General features: G+C 47.5%; 5 protein-coding genes across 5 annotated transcripts; 4 read left to right on the top strand and 1 right to left on the bottom strand.

Annotated features, from left to right (window-relative positions):
• Positions 1–319: 319 nt before the first annotated feature.
• EYB26_002969 (uncharacterized protein) lies at positions 320–3313 on the top strand (the record flags this gene model as incomplete). The annotated part of the gene is made up of 2 exons (XM_054262273.1): positions 320–443; positions 501–3313. 2 exons carry the CDS (start codon positions 320–322, stop codon positions 3311–3313), a joined length of 2937 nt encoding a protein of 978 aa, XP_054118248.1.
• A 194-nt stretch (positions 3314–3507) lies between these two features.
• EYB26_002968 (uncharacterized protein) lies at positions 3508–6481 on the bottom strand (the record flags this gene model as incomplete). The annotated part of the gene is made up of 7 exons (XM_054262272.1): positions 3508–4409; positions 4464–5096; positions 5149–5378; positions 5431–5666; positions 5720–5978; positions 6035–6134; positions 6190–6481. The coding sequence occupies 7 exons, from the start codon at positions 6479–6481 to the stop codon at positions 3508–3510; spliced, it is 2652 nt and encodes an 883-aa protein (XP_054118247.1).
• Positions 6482–7615: 1134 nt separating this feature from the next.
• EYB26_002967 (uncharacterized protein) lies at positions 7616–11275 on the top strand (the record flags this gene model as incomplete). The annotated part of the gene is made up of 8 exons (XM_054262271.1): positions 7616–7758; positions 7812–7962; positions 8016–8555; positions 8605–8687; positions 8741–9277; positions 9333–9535; positions 9588–10218; positions 10270–11275. 8 exons carry the CDS (start codon positions 7616–7618, stop codon positions 11273–11275), a joined length of 3294 nt encoding a protein of 1097 aa, XP_054118246.1.
• Positions 11276–12967: 1692 nt separating this feature from the next.
• On the top strand, positions 12968–14668 carry EYB26_002966 (uncharacterized protein; the record flags this gene model as incomplete). Its single annotated transcript, XM_054262270.1, has 4 exons — positions 12968–13144; positions 13205–13284; positions 13337–13612; positions 13675–14668. 4 exons carry the CDS (start codon positions 12968–12970, stop codon positions 14666–14668), a joined length of 1527 nt encoding a protein of 508 aa, XP_054118245.1.
• A 1087-nt stretch (positions 14669–15755) lies between these two features.
• EYB26_002965 (uncharacterized protein) lies at positions 15756–17737 on the top strand (the record flags this gene model as incomplete). The annotated part of the gene is made up of 4 exons (XM_054262269.1): positions 15756–15911; positions 15973–16602; positions 16656–16796; positions 16856–17737. The coding sequence occupies 4 exons, from the start codon at positions 15756–15758 to the stop codon at positions 17735–17737; spliced, it is 1809 nt and encodes a 602-aa protein (XP_054118244.1).
• Between the last annotated feature and the right edge of the window lie 126 nt (positions 17738–17863).

Raw genomic sequence — 17863 nt, 5'->3', positions numbered from 1 at the left:
GGTTGGTGGAGTCGAGGTTTATTGATTGACCTGGATTTTGCGCTGCCTTTCGAATATCGATACTATGAACTTGTTCGGGTAGAGTGTTCAATGCTCCAGATAATTGTGCCTTCTCAACCAGCAAGATTAACGGCAGACAAGTCGAAGAGCGTCGCAGTACGAGCGGGAATTAAGCAGTGGTCCGTGCACGAAACAACTCACACTATTCCGCTTGCAGCCTAGCCTTCCTTCGTAATCTGAATTGTTGACGCGATTCCCCGCGTGAGGTTCCTTCGTTGTTTTGACCGACGATAGGTACTGAATGGTGGAGGTTGGAAAAATGGAAGCTAGGGATGATATAGAAGATCCCTTCAAACTCAAGGATCTTTGGTGGCAGACCTCGAGCTTTGCTCTTGAATCACTTCCGCCGCTGGAATCGGTCCATCTTGAATCGGCCATTTCAGGTACAGCTGTGTTCTCTCCGCATTTGACCTAGGAACGACTAACGATCGTTGCTTTAGATATTCCAAACGGACTCTTCAGTTCTGCACTATACAACTTTGATAAGAACCAGTCTCTACTCTACGAGATCAATGTCTTCGGCACCGATAACACAGAGAACCTCTCGCTCGAGCTTCCCGATGCAGCGCAGTCTACCACCGATGACGATAAGACGGATACAACATCTTCGATTGAGGAACAAGAACAAGATAGCCCATGGAATATAGACTCGTTACTAAAATACCTTCATGAAGCGCCAAAAGATGGACCGAAACTCGCATCCTGGGACGGTTTTTTGGATCGCAATTACAAAGAACCTGCATCCGCATATCTGAGCGAATTCGGCAACAGAGGCTTTGATGCAGCATTATCACATCAAGCCACTGTGAGCGGGCTGGAGAATGCTGGCCGTATAATGCGATATTCGGTATTCTTGGATTGCCTTATTCGTCTCGGACTGGGGTGGAATTCAATGCTGTTTCATTATAACGAGCAGAAGAGGGTCTTTGAAAAGAGTATACAAGATATACGCATCACTGGGCTCAGTCTTGCTGCTCTCAACGGTATGATTAGCGATATCTCACGATGTGGTACGGACGTCCAGAGGATGCGAAAGTTTGTTCGAGCGAACCCATCAGTCAGTGAACAACCTTCTGCGCTGTCGAGTTTGGCCAGTGCTATTTCAGTATTGCTGTACAGTCTTGAGAAGCAGCTTTCAGGACATCTACGTGTCGATGTCTCCTTAATACAGGTCCATAACCTGTTTCAGAAATGCGGTCACCTTGTGAGCACGTTGGTAGATATAATTACAGCAGCGGAAACGGCCCGGAGCGAGAGTGATATTATCTCTGTACTTTTGGCCAAAAGTGAAGATCATGAACAGCGGGTACCCTGGCTGGCAAATACTTTATATGAGCTGATTCAGCGGTGCACAAAACCGTGGCTATCATCCGTCGAGACATGGATTGGACTCAAAAGCGAAAAGTTTCTTCTTGGTCAGGAGCAGTCAATGAGCAGAAGCTTTGTAGAGGTGGATCAATCTCAAAACCTAGCTAACACAGCTCCGAGGCCCGCAATTGTGGATTATATCTACCACCCGGAATTTGTACCTTCGTCTCTACCCGCCGAACAAGCACACTTACTATTCGAAACCGGAAAGACACTTCGTTTGCTCAAAAAGAACCAGCCAGACCACCCGATTTCAAGGGCCGATGTTGTCGAAGCCGCAGAAGCTCCTAGCCTTACATGTGCTTTCAACTGGGCACATATCGAGCAGATACAGAGAAGAGCTAATGAGTACGAAAGCCGACTGCGCCGGGAAATAACGAGGTACAACAACGGCGACACGTCAAGGTCTCGTCCTGGGACACGGCATGGGGAGGCGGAGCCTACCGAAAAGGGGCTGTATGCGGATGACGTCGCCGACAATAATTTTGAGCTCATTAATCTCGACGATGGAAAGCATGTCACTGGACTACTTGCCGGCGATGCACACATGGAGTCTGATAGGCTTTACCAAGATGCCGAAGAAAGTGAATTCTTCAGTCCACATACCTTGATACAAAATGATACAGCCTTTGGCCCTCCTCTCGGCTCGGTTTTGTACCTCTCTCTAGCACCGACTCTAGCAGTGCAAGCGAAATTGGTCGACTTTTCGTGTCTACATTTGCTTTTTAAGAAGCACAAGCTACGATATCATCTCACACTACAATGGCGGTTCCAGCTCCTGGGCGACGGCACATTTACTTCACGACTATCCCACTCTCTGTTTGACCCCGAGATGACGAGTGGTGAGCGAAAATCAGGCGTTGCCCGTGGTGGCTTTCATACAGGCTTACGGTTGGGGAATCGAGATACATGGCCACCAGCCAGCTCCGAGCTTCGACTGGTTCTTATGGGGCTGCTGAGTGACTGCTATGATGCGGGCGAAAACGACACGTTCTTATCGGAGCAACCAGAAACAAAAGAAAAAGAGCTGCCGGGCAACCTCAGTTTTGCTATTCGCGACCTCACTGGTAATGAATTGATCAAATGCAAGGATCCCAACGCCATAGAAGCCCTAGACTTTTTACGCATGCAATACAAACCATCAACCACAATCGAGAGCGTAATCACGCCCAAATCACTCGAAAAATACGACCAACTCTTCAGATACCTCCTACGACTATTACGCGTGGTCTCCGTTGTCAACGGTCTCATCCGCGACTCAACAGCTCGGACTTCTCTATCTGGAGATACACATAACATCTTCCAACAATTTCGCATCGAAACCCACCATTTCATACATGCTCTAAACGATTACATCTTCCAAGTCGCAATCGGCACGAACTGGCATCGATTCGAAGATACTTTGCGTTCTATCGAATCCTGCATCGACAGTGACGATATAGACGGCACCATCGACATAGCCGGCTCCCTGCACAGATTACGCAAATATCACGAAGATGTCCTCGATCAGATTTTGTTCTCGGTCTTCCTTGTTGACCCGAAAGACCCGAAAAGCCAGTCCCGTCGCAGTGCGCCATTGAAACAAGTAAACAAGATACTTGAAGAGATATTCGGCACAATTCTGGCATTTATGCCTCTTTCCAGACTTGATGGTGAACATGGAATACGCAGTCAGAATGAAAAGACGGTTTATCGCCTTTATGTCACGTTTAGGAGAGATGTAGGTAAATTGATGAGGTTTTTGAGGGGGTTGGATGGGAAGAGAGCGGGTTTGGCGGCGTCAAAAGCAAGTGTTAGTGGTTCTGCGCGAGGGATGTCGGCAAGAGGGACGTCGAGTATATATGAGTATTTACTTTTGCGGCTGGATATGAAGCAGTATTACTAGATTAGATGTGGAATTGGACAACTTGTCAAAAGTATGGTCATAATTCGTCCTCACGGTACATGTACGTTCTCCGCGATGCAAGTAATATATCAATCTATATACACACATATCCAATCCAGTCTCAATAAAACCAAACGCCCAAGGAAATGCGCACTCTATAATCGAACATTGAAAAGACAACAAATTAGGTATAATTAAAAGAAAACAAGATCATTCTCATCCCAGCCCATCTTCAACAACCCCGCCTTAACAGCCTTCTCCATACCCTCAGGTCCACAAATCAGGGCCAAACTATCCCCGGCCGCAGAAGGGGGAGCATGTTGTTTCAATAACTCTTCTCCTATTCTGCCCTTGAGACCTCTCCAGTCATCAGACGGTTTTGTGAGCGTGTGCACAATTGTGCATCGCTCGTCGTTTAGGGCAGAGTAAGAATCGAGTTCTTCGCGGCAGAGGATGTCTTCTTCCATCCTGTTGCCGTCGAGGACGACACAATGTGTTGGGTCCTCGGGGTTTGTGACCACGGCTCGAAGGACTTGGTAAATAGGCGTGATACCACTTCCACCGCAGATCATGCGGAAGGATTTCACGTTTCGTTGTTTGTCGTTTAGCAACACCCGGCCGTGGCCGAGGTAGATTAGTTTACCGATGGGACCCTTGATCTCGACGTTGTCGCCGATGGCGAGTTTGTCGAGTGCCATGGTCATTTTCCCGCCCTTTTCGGTTGGAGTGGGTGCGTAGACCTTCACGAGGAGGTCGAGAGTGCCTTGCTGGTTTGTTTCGGAGATAGGTGTGTAGGCACGGATGATGGATTCGGCTGTCGTAGAATCCTTGAGCTTAACCATTAGATGTTGTCCCGTGGGTAGACCAAGAGGTTGAAGGTCGTAGTCAAGTTTGAAGGTGAACACGCGGGTATCCCATGATATAGACCGTTTGGCGCAGAGTTCTGCTTTCTTCCAGACCTTGGGTTGGAGGTATTTCTCATCTGGCATGCCTGAAGAAGATTGGTTTTGAGCTTCATCGTGAAGGGCCTTTAGAGACTCCTTGTCTAGAGTGCCGATATGGTAGTCTGGCATCATTGCTTTGGCTGTCTCGCTGTCTATAGGATTGTTAGTGTTGATATCCTAACGGTGTTGGGGATGAGGAAACTTACGAATTGCAAGGAACTCCTCAGAGACATCCATGCCTGCCGCAGACACGATGCTCTGAGCACCACCAGGATGACCTTCCAAAAACTTCGTACCATCATAAACCTCGCCATTCACAACGAACCAAGGCTCTTCCGGAGAGACATGTGCCTTGAACTCTGCGAGATCGACCTTCCGGTCAAGACCTTCCTTCTTCATATTGATCTCTTCGACCGGCTTCTGATTGTTGGCCTCTGCCTCTTCATTATTCATCACTTCACCCCAGTGACCGTTTGTAAGGTCTCCACCAGCTTTTTTAACTCTCTCCATCCATCCACCAGGCATCAAAGCTGGCTGTGTAGGATGTTCGAATTTAATAGTATCTCCATCCTTGATAATTGCAACCCTGAACCAAGGGTTATTCATCATACCAAGAACAGACCAGTACATATCACGCGGTTGAATGCTAAGAGCTTCGTCCATAGCACGAACAAGAATTGCGTCGCTTTCGGTGAGGTCGGGGATGGGGATTTCGAGATTCCAGAAACACCAGCAGAAGCAAGTCTCGCGCCAGAACATGTCGACTCTGCCGCCGAAAAGGTCGGATTCGTACTCGCGGTATTTGTCTTCGGGATATTCTATGTTTGCCAGGCGCCATGCTATGAAGTATGTCAGTATTGTGAGTAAGATGTAACCTCATGGCCAACTCACATTTTCCTTTATCTAAAGATATCTCGACTCGGTTGATTCGTCGACCACCTCCAGCGTATGCGTATCCTTGTGCAGTATATGTTGCACCTGGACCAGCCTTTGCAGGTCGCAATACTTCATCATGTTGAGGATGTACAACAGCCGAGTTGACATTGAGATCATAGATAGCGTATCGATCGTCGTACCACCATTTCGGTTCTTTGGCAGATTGTTCAGGGGAGACCATTGTCCTGATGATGTCAGTTGATTTGGATTATGTTTTGGTATGCAGAAATAACTCACGGGAGCACCCGGTTATCGTAGATGTGGTACCAATTGTCGCTTGGCGCGTCGGTTAGGATCAGTTTTGTCAACCACTTGACACTTCGACCGCCGATTTGTCCTGGCACTACCGCTCTCAAGGGACGACCGTGATCAGGACGAAGATCTTCGCCGTTCATCTTGTGGGCGAGCATGATGCCTCGGTTCGGATCCATGACCCAGTTGAGCTTGACAGATGTTCCGTAATATCCGTTTGGCTACAGTAGAAGGTTAGTATGAAGCCATAAGCCTCAGGTACAGTATGCCTCACCAGTTTATCCGCTCCTTCCATACAAACATATTTGGCTCTTCTCATTGGCTTTGCTCGTTTGATAACGTCCCGCATCATTGGACCAGTAAACAGGGCGGTAGAGAGACCGGCTGCTCCCCATGAGAAACCCTTGGACTTTCGAACTTGGTTCTGCTCTTTGCGTCGGTTGCCAGCACATACAAGTGTGACGGGTGCAGTGATCTGGTCGAATTCTTGTAGGATCTGTCTAAAGTCAAGCACAATAGGGTGCTCAACAAGTCTATGAACATAAGTCAGTCAACGTATTCCTCAGAGTCATACCAAGGAGGATCTAACCCTTCGATGCTGAGTTCCCACTTTGGGATGTCTTCATCCCGGACTCGTGGGACGGGCCCATGGTTTCTGACGTAGAATAACTCTGGAGATGTTAAGAAACCTTCAGAAAAGTTAGTCGGCTTTCTAATTTGACAACCGGGAGGCGTTGAATGTACCCTCTTTGAACAGTGTTGTCAGTGGAGGTTCAACATTGAATGGATGAACACCAGTCAACCTAATCAGCCGTGGATCACGAGGCACATGGTTGTCTGGCGTATCCCGATCAACGCTTAGAATCTCTGTTGGTGCTTTGGATGGTGGCGGTAAAGGAATATCAGGTAATATATCAGAAACAATGGAAGCGCTATCGCTGTCGCTTTGTGAGGTCGAACCGTTATCACTCTCACTCGAGACCGGCAGGGAATACTCCAACATTCCCTGCTTGTATGCCTGCGTTTCTGTAGCCATCTTCTATAAATGTAGATTGCATATATCTGCGCCCATCTAATCACTTGCTACAGATTCAATGAGGCTTGAGTGATGATAGTGTTTGGGTCCGAAGAGCAGTCAGGCGAGAGTATATTGGACATTCAGTTCCGCCACGGTTCTTAGGGCTGGGATATAATAACCCTTCTGAGAAAACAAGCCTTAAAATGTACCCGCGGAAATCCAAGGTGCTATAAGATTTTCTAGTCGAAAACAACAACGTGTGCAACGGTGTACTAAAGGAACGACAGCCGGCCATGCCCGTCATTTGCTCCAACCGACAAAACACAGACAACTATTGGTTAACGACGGTCTAGAAAAAACATATCCTGGAGAGAGTGGGGCAATGCGGTAATGGACTAGATTTCTCTTTGCCCGAGCCTCTCGTCTTGGTTTCGGTGCCTCTCAGAACTTCTCCACGGTGATAAATGGACGACGACGACAATGATGAGGCATTACTACTACGTACAGCGCAAGTTAGTGATTACTCAATCTGGCAGCGATTAGGGCACTGAGGTCATGTGGCCAATCAGCGTCGCGGCACAAATTCCTTATCTCACGCTAATCCGGTGCGTTAGTGGTCCTTGCCGAAAGCGGATTAGCATGCGAGTGATCCACTCCTTCCGCGGAGTCTTTCTCCTAATTATCGCTCTTGATCATAAAGTAAATTTACACTATGTAAACTAGGTCTTCAAGGGAATGTTCATACGTACGTACTACGAGGACAACTTACAACGTACAACGTTTGCGTGATGTAAATACGTACATGCTGCGTGGGCCGGTCGCGACTGCGGTTGAGGCGCCACGGCTCCGTTATCGTAGTTGTTGTCGCCGCCAATCTGGTCCGCCATGGAGATAGAGCATGCCTTTGCGCGAATAATACGTAAAGGAGATTGTCCTATCTCAAATATCTCAAGGTCATCCCGCTTGTATCGTAGATGATTGGCGAGTTTGCGCCATCCAAGAGAAAGGCGTGGGCGATCGAAACTGAAATTCGAGGCCTGGCATTTGTTGCCCCTCCTGGATTAAATCTCACGTATATCCCACGGGGCTCTGCTCTTTCTCTCCTTCTCACGTAAACTTTTGAAGCATCACAGAACCCCAGCATACTGCATCATGGCGCCATTGATGCATGAAGATCCGTCGATAGAAGGCGTTATCGCCGGCATTGGCAGTCATCATGAGAGTGCGGTCCAGACGGTGTCTAGCCGGAAGAAGATTGTCATTGTTGGGCTTGGAATGGTGGCTATTTCATTTATGTATGCACGCATTCGGAGCAGGATGACAACGATGCAAAAGCTGACTTGAACAGTGAGAAAATCATGAAATGGGACGCCGAGCAACGACAATACGATATCGTGGTCATTGGCGAAGAACAACATCTTGCATATAACCGAGTCGGATTATCGACTTTTTTCGAACATCGGAAAATTGAAGACTTATATTTAAACTCACAAGAATGGGTGAGTTGGAAGTCGGTGTGATATTTCTGGTTCGTTGTTTCTGACCGCAATAGTACTCTTCCTTCACGGATGGATCATTTAACTATCACTTAAACACACTCGTCACGGAAATCGACGCAACAAAGAAACAAGTACAGACATCAGCCGGAAACTGGATATCCTACGATCTGCTCATCCTCGCAACCGGTTCCGATGCCGTGCTTCCCGAATCCACACCTGGCTACGACGCCAAGGGTATTTTCGTGTATAGAACAATCGACGATTTGGAACGATTAATCGAATTCGCATCCCATCACAAAGGCGAAACCGGTGTCACTGTTGGTGGTGGCTTACTTGGTCTTGAAGCGGCCAAGGCGATGACCGATCTAGAAGACTTTGGCAGTGTCAAGCTTGTCGATAGGAACAAATATGTCCTTGCGCGACAACTAGATGCTGATGCTGGATCACTCGTGACCGAGAAAATCCGAGAGCTGGGCTTGGATGTAATGCATCAGAAGAAAGTCGCACGCATCGAAACAGATGAGGAAAACAATGTGACTGGTATCACATTTGAGGATGGCGAGAAGATCGACTGTTGCTGTATCTGTTTTGCAGTATGTCCACCTTCTCCTTTTGATTTGGGCGGGGGCTAATATGACATAGATTGGAGTCCGACCGCGTGATGAGTTGGGTGCCAAAGCAGGCATTGAATGCGCTCCTCGAGGAGGATTTGTCATTAATGAAAGGTATGCTATAAGTCACCAAAGCAAGGATTTAGGGTTATTATTGACTTTTTCAGCCTTGAAACATCTGTATCGGATATTTATGCCATTGGAGAGTGCGCCAGCTGGGAGAATCAGACATTCGGTATCATTGCTCCCGGTATCGAAATGGCAGATGTACTTTCCTTCAACCTTACACACCGAGGTGAAGACCCAAAGAGGTTCCACCGCCCAGATCTGAGCACCAAACTAAAGCTGCTCGGTGTCGATGTGGCTAGTTTTGGCGACTTCTTCGCAGACAGGGATGGACCCAAATTTTTGCCTGGCCGACGAGCTTCAGCTGAACATGTCAGACCTTTCGAAACGTCGGAGCAGCCAAAAATCTCTACCAGTAAAGTCAAGGCGTTGACTTACAAAGATCCATTCGGCGCTGTCTATAAGAAATATCTCTTCACCATGGATGGAAAGTACCTGCTGGGTGGTATGATGATTGGTGACACCAAAGACTACATCAAATTGAACCAGATGGTCAAGTCTCAGAAGGAGTTGGATGTTCCTCCAAGCCAATTTATTCTGGGTTCACAGAGTGGCGGGGAAGAGAATGCCGACGATCTGTAAGTTTCAGCACGCTCGCTAAATTAAAAGAAACCATTTCCTAATAGTTTATAGGCCCGATGACACTCAGATTTGCTCTTGCCACAACGTCACCAAAGGTGATGTGGTGGAGAGCGTAAAGAATGGCACTTGCTCAACAATCGCACAAATCAAATCCTGCACCAAGGCTGGCACCGGATGCGGAGGTTGTATGCCCTTAGTTCAGTCTATCTTCAATAAAACCATGCTTGAAATGGGCCAAGAGGTTTCCAACCACTGTAAGTTTCTCTTACCCCTGTTTTGGTATGCAATTTACTAATATTTGAATAGTGTGCTCCCACATCCCATATTCCCGCGCAGACTTGTATAATATCGTTGCCATTAAGCAATTGAAGACTTTCGAAGATGTCATGAAGGCATGCGCAAAGAACCCGGAATCTCTAGGCTGTGAACTTTGCAAACCAGCCATTGGCTCAATCCTGTCCAGTCTCTACAACCCTCACCTTATGGACAAGCCAGTTCACGAGCTTCAAGACACCAACGATAGGTTCTTAGCCAACATTCAGCGCAACGGAACATTTTCCGTTGTACCCCGTGTTTCTGGTGGTGAAATCACACCCGAGAAACTTATTACTATCGGCCAAGTCGCAAAGAAATACAACCTTTACTGTAAGATTACTGGTGGTCAGCGAATTGACATGTTTGGTGCCAAGAAACAAGATCTTCTTGCTATCTGGACTGAATTGGTGGAAGGTGGTATGGAGAGTGGTCACGCTTACGCTAAATCACTCCGAACAGTCAAGAGTTGTGTCGGAACTACTTGGTGCCGATTCGGTGTTGGTGACAGTGTTGGTATGGCTGTCCGTCTTGAGGAGCGGTACAAGAGTATCCGAGGTCCTCACAAGTTCAAGGGTGGTGTCTCTGGTTGTGTCAGAGAGTGTGCTGAGGCACAAAGCAAAGAGTAAGCATAATTCATACACAGCATTAAAATCTTTCCACTAACGGAATACAGCTTCGGTCTCATTGCTACCGACAAAGGCTTCAACATCTTCGTTGGTGGTAACGGAGGTGCCAAGCCAAGACACGCCGAACTCCTTGCCAAAGACGTACCTCCAGAGGAGGTAGTCCCGATTCTCGACCGTTTCCTCATCTTCTACATCCGCACTGCCGACAAACTACAGCGTACCGCGCGATGGGTGGAGAATCTCCCGGGAGGTCTCAAGTATCTACAAGAGGTTATCTTGGAGGACAAGCTTGGCATCTGCGCAGATATGGAGCGACAAATGGAGGAGCTTGTTGGCAGCTTCTTCTGCGAATGGACAGAAACCGTCAACAACCCCGAACGACGCAAGTACTTTGAACAATTCGGCAACACCGAGGAAACCGTCGAGACGATTGAAGTGATTAAAGAACGTCACCAGAACAGACCTGCATACTGGCCCAAGGATGGCGCAAATGAAGACTTCAAGGGCCATCAATGGTCCAGCCTGTCATGGCAGCCAATCATCCAAGCCAGCCATTTCACCAACACCAAGCCCGAAGTATCATCTACCAACGTCAAGCGGGGCGACACACAATTGGCCATCTTCAAGATCAAGGGCAAATACTACGCAACACAACAAATGTGTCCTCACAAGCGCGCGTTTGTTCTTTCCGATGGCCTGATTGGTGACGACGACGCCGGTAAATACTGGGTATCCTGCCCTTACCACAAACGCAACTACGACTTGAACGGCGAGCAAGCCGGTCGCTGCTCAAATGATGAGAGTATGAACATTGCCACTTTCCCAGCTGAAGAGCGTGAGGATGGCTGGGTATACCTCAAGCTACCCCCTACTGAAGAATTGGACTCTCTTCTTGGAACGGAGAAGTGGAAGATCAAGAGCACTGAGTCCGAGGACCCTTTTGAGAAGGTTGATAAGATCTACAAGGGTACCAGGGGAAAGAAGATTGGTGACGTCAAAGCTGCCGCGAAGGCGGTCTCTTGTGGAGGTGGTGCTAATAACATCGATTGGTGAAGCAGACAGACATAGAGTAGATTTATGAGGACATGATTACTGTGTTTATATGGGGGCTTTTTCGGAGTTCGGGTTGCTTTAGTTAGATCAATATACCATCATAATCTATATATTATTATACCTGCATATACATGTTTCTCTTGATTCAATCTAGATCGGTATCTACTTCAATCGATATCCTATACTACGTAGATATCTTCCATCCTTCTACTAACTATACACTGTCTAACGTAAGTTAACTTCGTAGTTGGTAGATGACGCATACAAAGTAGGGCAACTGTAATCACGTGTGAGCATTAACCGTTTTCGTCGGGAAGCCAGACCTTCATCCAATCAAAATCCGTGTATTTCTTATCAGCGAGCGGATCCTCTGTACCCACATCGCGGATCACTAGCCTCTTAGCTTATCAAAATCCATTCTCCTTACTGAGGCTTACTCCGTAGACTCCCGTCCACACATACAAAACTTCGATAAGGACCCTCTCTGGGGCTATGAATAATACTCCGTTTCCAGATTATTTTACGCTGTAGTCATCACTCAAGAATTTGTATCTCCACTGATTCTCCGGAGAAGTCCTCCGCGGACAGGAACCGTTTTGACACGCGCCCTAAATCTCTTAATCCAGCAGTAGCTAACTTAGCTAACTTAACTATCAAAAAGCTGTGACTAAACTTTGTTATTTTGCCTTCCACGTTTTTTGCCTTATCCTTGGCCTTTTCTTGGATGCATACTGTCCGAGTGATTCTTATGCATTGTTCATGACGACTTGAGTCCTGACTATCTGCACCATCCCACTCCCATCCCTGCCCGAAGCATGGCCAGACGTCGTAGACTTGCCTGCCCACTGTCCAGGGTTGGTGTTGGGTTCATACAGAGGTTCGATGGTAGATGAATTTTCAGCCCTTCCTGTCCAATAAGCCGCAAGATAGTTATCTCGAATTCATTTTTCTTTTTCCTCCGGGTAGCCTTTGGGGGTGGTCGTTGTAGATCAACTAGCCTGGATCTGAGTACCCAATCATACCACTCCGTAGCTATTTTCTATTATTCTCTTTTTTCAAAGGGTCAACATACCAAAGTACATGTGTTTACAATATGGGCTGGGTTATGGAATGTGGTGGTGATAGATTCCCTCGTCCGGAGCACAAGGCCCCTTCTCCCTTTAAGGCGCTTTTGGCGCGATCCTTCTAGCCCTTCTTATCATAATTTTCCAGAGTGTACTCCGTCAATAAACCTTAAGCGTCAAACACACTATCAGCCCTGATACTCTGGCACCACTATCTCTCTGCCTTAACATATTGAGTTTTGTTATATCAATTTAAAGTCAATCTAATTGCCGCGGAAATGCTTCCGGAGGATTTCGACAATCTCCAAACTTCGATATAGATTCAGATTCGACTAAATCAGCGTGGGCAGTGAAGGATGTCAATTCAACACAGTTATCTATATATGTTGACTGTCCTTGCTTCCATGGTTCACTTCATATCCAGATCATCATCAAACAACAATCTAATAAACATCAGACGGGGATACCCAGATACCTAAATCGGTGGTACAAGTCGATCATATCCACACCACATTACATCAACATTCGAAAATTAGAAGACTGTCAAAAAATATATATTGGCATCTGGAACTCCACACTTTCCAGCCCATAATCGACCATCATCACCTGGGCAGGTGAAACCAGCAAGATGCCTTCCTACAGCGTGCTCACAAGCACCTACATGGCTCCCGAAGTCAACCCTCTCACAAACAAAGCATTATCAATTCCAATTTTCAACCCGATCAATCGATATGGCAGAGTATTCTTCTTCTCGTGGCTCGGTTTCTTTGTCGCGTTCCTGTCGTGGTTCGCTTTTCCACCTCTGGTGAGTTGACCTTACTATTCGAATGTCTTCTCTGCGGAATTGAACACTAACAGTGTCTAGTTGACTACCACCATTAAGAAAGATCTCAACATGACCCAGGCCGATGTAGCAAATTCTAACATTGTAGCACTCTTGGCCACGTAAGTGTTCGTTCTGTATCTGGCCACAATCCCATTTACTGACAATGAATAGTCTCCTCATGCGATTCATTTGCGGGCCTTTGTGTGATAAATTCGGACCTCGATGGGTCTTCATTGGAGTCCTATTTTGTGGCGCCATCCCCACTGCCATGGCAGGCCTGGTCACCACATCCTCTGGCTTGATTGCATTGAGATTCTTCGTCGGTATCCTCGGCGCCAGCTTCGTGCCTTGCCAGGTGTGGACCACTGGATGGTATGATAAGAGTGTTGTTGGTTATGCCAATGCCCTAGCTGCTGGTTTGGGTAATGCCGGTGGTGGTGTGACTTAGTATGTGCCCCCTTATGATTGAATCGGTGACGATACGGTTGCTAACCTGATGTCTGATACAGCTTCGCAATGCCCGCAATCTTCGACTCTCTCGTCAAACAGCAGGGTCTCTCTGACCACAAAGCCTGGAGAGTCGCCTACATCGTCCCATTCCTCATTATCACCGGCGTCGCTTTGGGCATGATGTTCCTCTGCGACGACACCCCAACTGGAAAATGGTCCGAACGCCATCTCGGAGGCATTGAGACTCCCATGGTCACATCCAACTACCCAGATGCATCATCGCCTTTCACTTCCGGCACCACAACCCCCAGAATTGCCAACGAAAAGATCGACGGCAAGATCGCTTCTTCCTCGTCTGCTGCCTCTGACACCGAAGCTCAGGTCGACAACTCCAAGGGTGATGTCATTGACGAGATGGTCATTGCACCAACATGGCGCGAAACGTTGCAGGTCACTTTCAGTATCCCCACCATCTCTCTCGCTGCTCTGTACGCTTGCTCCTTCGGTGCTGAATTGGCCCTTGACGGCGCCTTGGGTAACTACTACACCAAGAACTTCCCGAAAATGGGCCAGACCAAGACCGGTGAATGGGCAGCCATGTTCGGTCTTTTGAACGTCGTCACTCGTCCCCTGGGAGGATACATTGCAGATGTGATCTACCGTCGCACTTCCTCCGTGTGGGCTAAGAAGATTTGGCTGACATTCTTGGTCATTGTCACTGGAGCGTTCTTGATTGCCATCGGTCTCACAAACCCCAAAAGCGAAGCGACCATGTTTGGATTAATGGCTGGAATGGCTGTTTTCCTCGAAGCTGCCAACGGCGCTAGCTTTGCCTTGGTGCCTCATGTGTATCCTTTCGCCAATGGTATTGTCTCTGGTACAGTCGGCGCATTCGGAAACCTCGGAGGTGTGATTTTCAACATTATCTTCAGATATAATGGCACCCACTACGACCGTTCTATCTGGATCATGGGTGTTATTACTTTGGGTGTTGGCGTGTTACAATCCTGGACTCGACCTGTCCCCAAAGAGGCCATTGCAGGAAGGCGTTAATATTTTTTTTATTTGTTGTGATACCTTTATTTTATAGACTTTTCGGGTTTTAGCAAGCAAGAACTAGATGCGCCTTTCAAATTAATTTGTTTCATTGTCATTGCTTCATTTCTTAAAAAAGATAGTGTTTTTAACGATTCGCCTGACTGTCCATGACTTCAATTTAGTGGATCCATTGATCGACTTTGCCTAGACTTTCAAGACCTTATAAGACTGCATATTCAAGGATTTAGGTTGACGTAGTATACGATGGTGTACGTACTACTAGAAGTCCAGGACTCTAGGGCCGAAAAGGATGTCTTGGAAGGCTTGGATAGATGGATCGGAGCTCCCCGGTCCAATGACGGGCCGACCCCCTACAGCCTTGTTCCTGCGACTAGAGGACGTTCGATGATGTGCATTAGTTAGATGAAACCACCTGGGAAGCCTAAATATTGGTGTCATACCTTACGTTGTAACAATCCGATGGCATCTTACCTTATAGAAGTGACACGTCGTTGTATGCATTGCGTATCTGAAAGGCTGAGGAAACATGATCTGGTAGGAGACTCGGAGTGGCATGTTCTGGAAATAACAAGGTCCATGAAGAACGAAAGCCAAGAACGACATACCCACTAAGCTGTTACAGACATAGCGTTCTCCGACGGGCCGCATGCACGTGTTTTTGCTCACTGTGGGCTTCTGATTGGCTGTAGTCCCCACGTGAGTGCAATTTACAGTGGTTTAGCAACCCGATTGGGTTAGTCTTGTGGTACTCTATGTCAAGCCTGAAGTTAAGGGCAGCAAGGCAGACAAAGGAGAACGGCGCATCCAAGCCAGCCCATCCGTGGAAATACCGAGGGCGTTGAAATTCAGATTTGAGAGCGATCCCGGTGGGTTTTGCGGGGAACCAGGATACCTTGGATATCACACTTACATTTCATACACTTCCCCATCCCCAGAGTTTGTCTTCTCTTCATCAAATGAGAGATTGAATACTGATACGTGACACAACAAGGAAACCCTGTCGATGATGTCTCATGTCCACACTATCCTATTCTTGCGAGAATGAGTCATGTCGTCGGAGAACAAGACTCCTTTTATCACCATGAACGAGACTCGAAATAACAACAATATCACCACCGCCGCCAACAACAACAACAACAACAACAACAACAACAATAATAATAATAACGACAAACCCATCAACCCGAGATCCCGTATATTCCGCCCATGTCTAACATGCCGTCGGCGTAAAATAAGCGTTTGTACACCCGATTGCCTTCGGAAGTCGGGTCGTCCCTGAGCTGACTTGTTGTGGACAGTGCGACAAGACCAGGCCCAAATGCAAGAGATGTGCACAAACCGGCTATCAGTGCGAAGGGTATGGCGAAGAACGCCATTTCGTCTATGTCATCCCAACCCGATCAGCAACCCCATCAGACAGTAGCGACAGCGGTCAGCCCAGTAACAGAAGCAACAGCATTAGCAACAAAGACAGTCACAACTCGAAAAAGGTCACACTCCGCTCATCGCGACAATTACCGCCAGACCATCTGCAACAACAAATATGGAAACCGCAAACCGCACAGCTGCGCCCACCACGACTTTCCCGTATGATGACCTTAAACTCGTCCGACGTCAACCGTTTACAGATGGTATCCTATTTCATCGAGCGATATATGCCCGACCGCATGGCACAGCGAACTGAAAATATTACAGCAATGACATGGTTGATGGGTTTACCGAATTTGTTGGGGAAATGGAAAATATTGGATATGTCCCTTTCGGCTCTATCACTTGCGTATATAGGTGATATGCACGGGAATAAACAAACTTCGCGACAGGGAGAACATTTTTATAATCAAGCATTGCAACATATGAGAGGCCAATTGGCTCGGAATCAGATAGATGAAGGGATGCTTGCGGCCTGTATCTGCATGTCAATATATGAGGTGTGTTCCTTTCCTATTCCCTATGTGGATATCTTAAGGCTGACTGGTGAAAGATCTTTCATACAAGCGAGGGCGGAACAAGCGGGTGGATGTTCCATGTCAAAGGCGCTTGTCGATTACTCGAGCTCAGAGGACCGCCATCGCCATCGTCGCCTCTTGACATGAATCTCTTTCGTCGAATCCGAGCTGTAGCGGTAAGCTTCTCTTGCATTGCATTCCTGTATGTGGTGATACTGTTAGCTAACGTTCACAGCTTTGGGATTCATACGCCAGTGGTAAAACGTCATTTTTGGCGAAGCCCGAATGGCGAGGTCTTTCCGACACACCCTACGACCTGTTACTAGATATCCTTGTCCGTCTCACGGGATTACTCTCAAAAGCAGAGCATATTGATAGCATGGCCGCAAGTGGCCTTGAGGCTGGTGCAACAGCAGCCGCTCAGAAATTAATGTGGAAATGCCATGCTCTACGAGATGATTTGGTCACCTGGTACGCAGATTTCCAGACCAAAGAAACCGGGCCACTATTCTATCTAGAGCCTGAAGAGCAACATCCATACCTCGACCCCGACTCCGATTTGAATGATATATTCCCGGATAGCGTCACATTTCAGACCCCATATATAGCCCAATTATTACTGTTATACTGGTATGGCGAAGTCGTCGTCCATAGCGCCATGTCAACTGCCCACCGCCATCTCTGGGGTCCAAGCCCCAGCACCGAAACACCATCCCCCGCCTCTTCCTCCTCCCCATCAACAACCTCCTCCGTAACAACGGAGCGCCTAACAGAAGCTCGTCAGCAAATGACCATGCTCGAAGGCGAAACCCTCGCAAACATTGAAACAATCGGCGAATACTTCGCCGCAAAGATATGTCAAGCCATGGCCGGTATTGGACGAAATAGTCTTCGCGGTTATGGGTTTCAGATCGGCATGGTACCGCTCTGGTCCGCTCAGCAGTATTATTTGAATCGGTCGTCGCGCAAGTACATGTGGTGTCGGACTGTGCTTATGAATTTTGGCAGAAAGGGATTTGTCGTTGGGCAAAGCCTGGGGGCGTTGGCTTATAGGCAGTATCCTGGTCGATATGTGGGCAATAATACTAGTTCATCTATCGAAGAACTGATATCATAGCTCTTTCAACCCAGGAAAGAGTTGTAGGGCTTGTTATCACCCAGAGACGTTCCTATCTTTCATCGAAGCAGTGGAGCCCGGGAGTCATGAATCATGAATCACGAGATACGATGGAGTATACGAGAC

Source organism: Talaromyces marneffei, chromosome 2 (genome assembly GCF_009556855.1).
Source record: "Talaromyces marneffei chromosome 2, complete sequence".
NCBI classification, from domain to species: domain Eukaryota; kingdom Fungi; phylum Ascomycota; class Eurotiomycetes; order Eurotiales; family Trichocomaceae; genus Talaromyces; species Talaromyces marneffei.
Note: the sequence above shows the minus strand (reverse complement) of the source record. Positions and strands in the feature narration are given on the sequence as shown.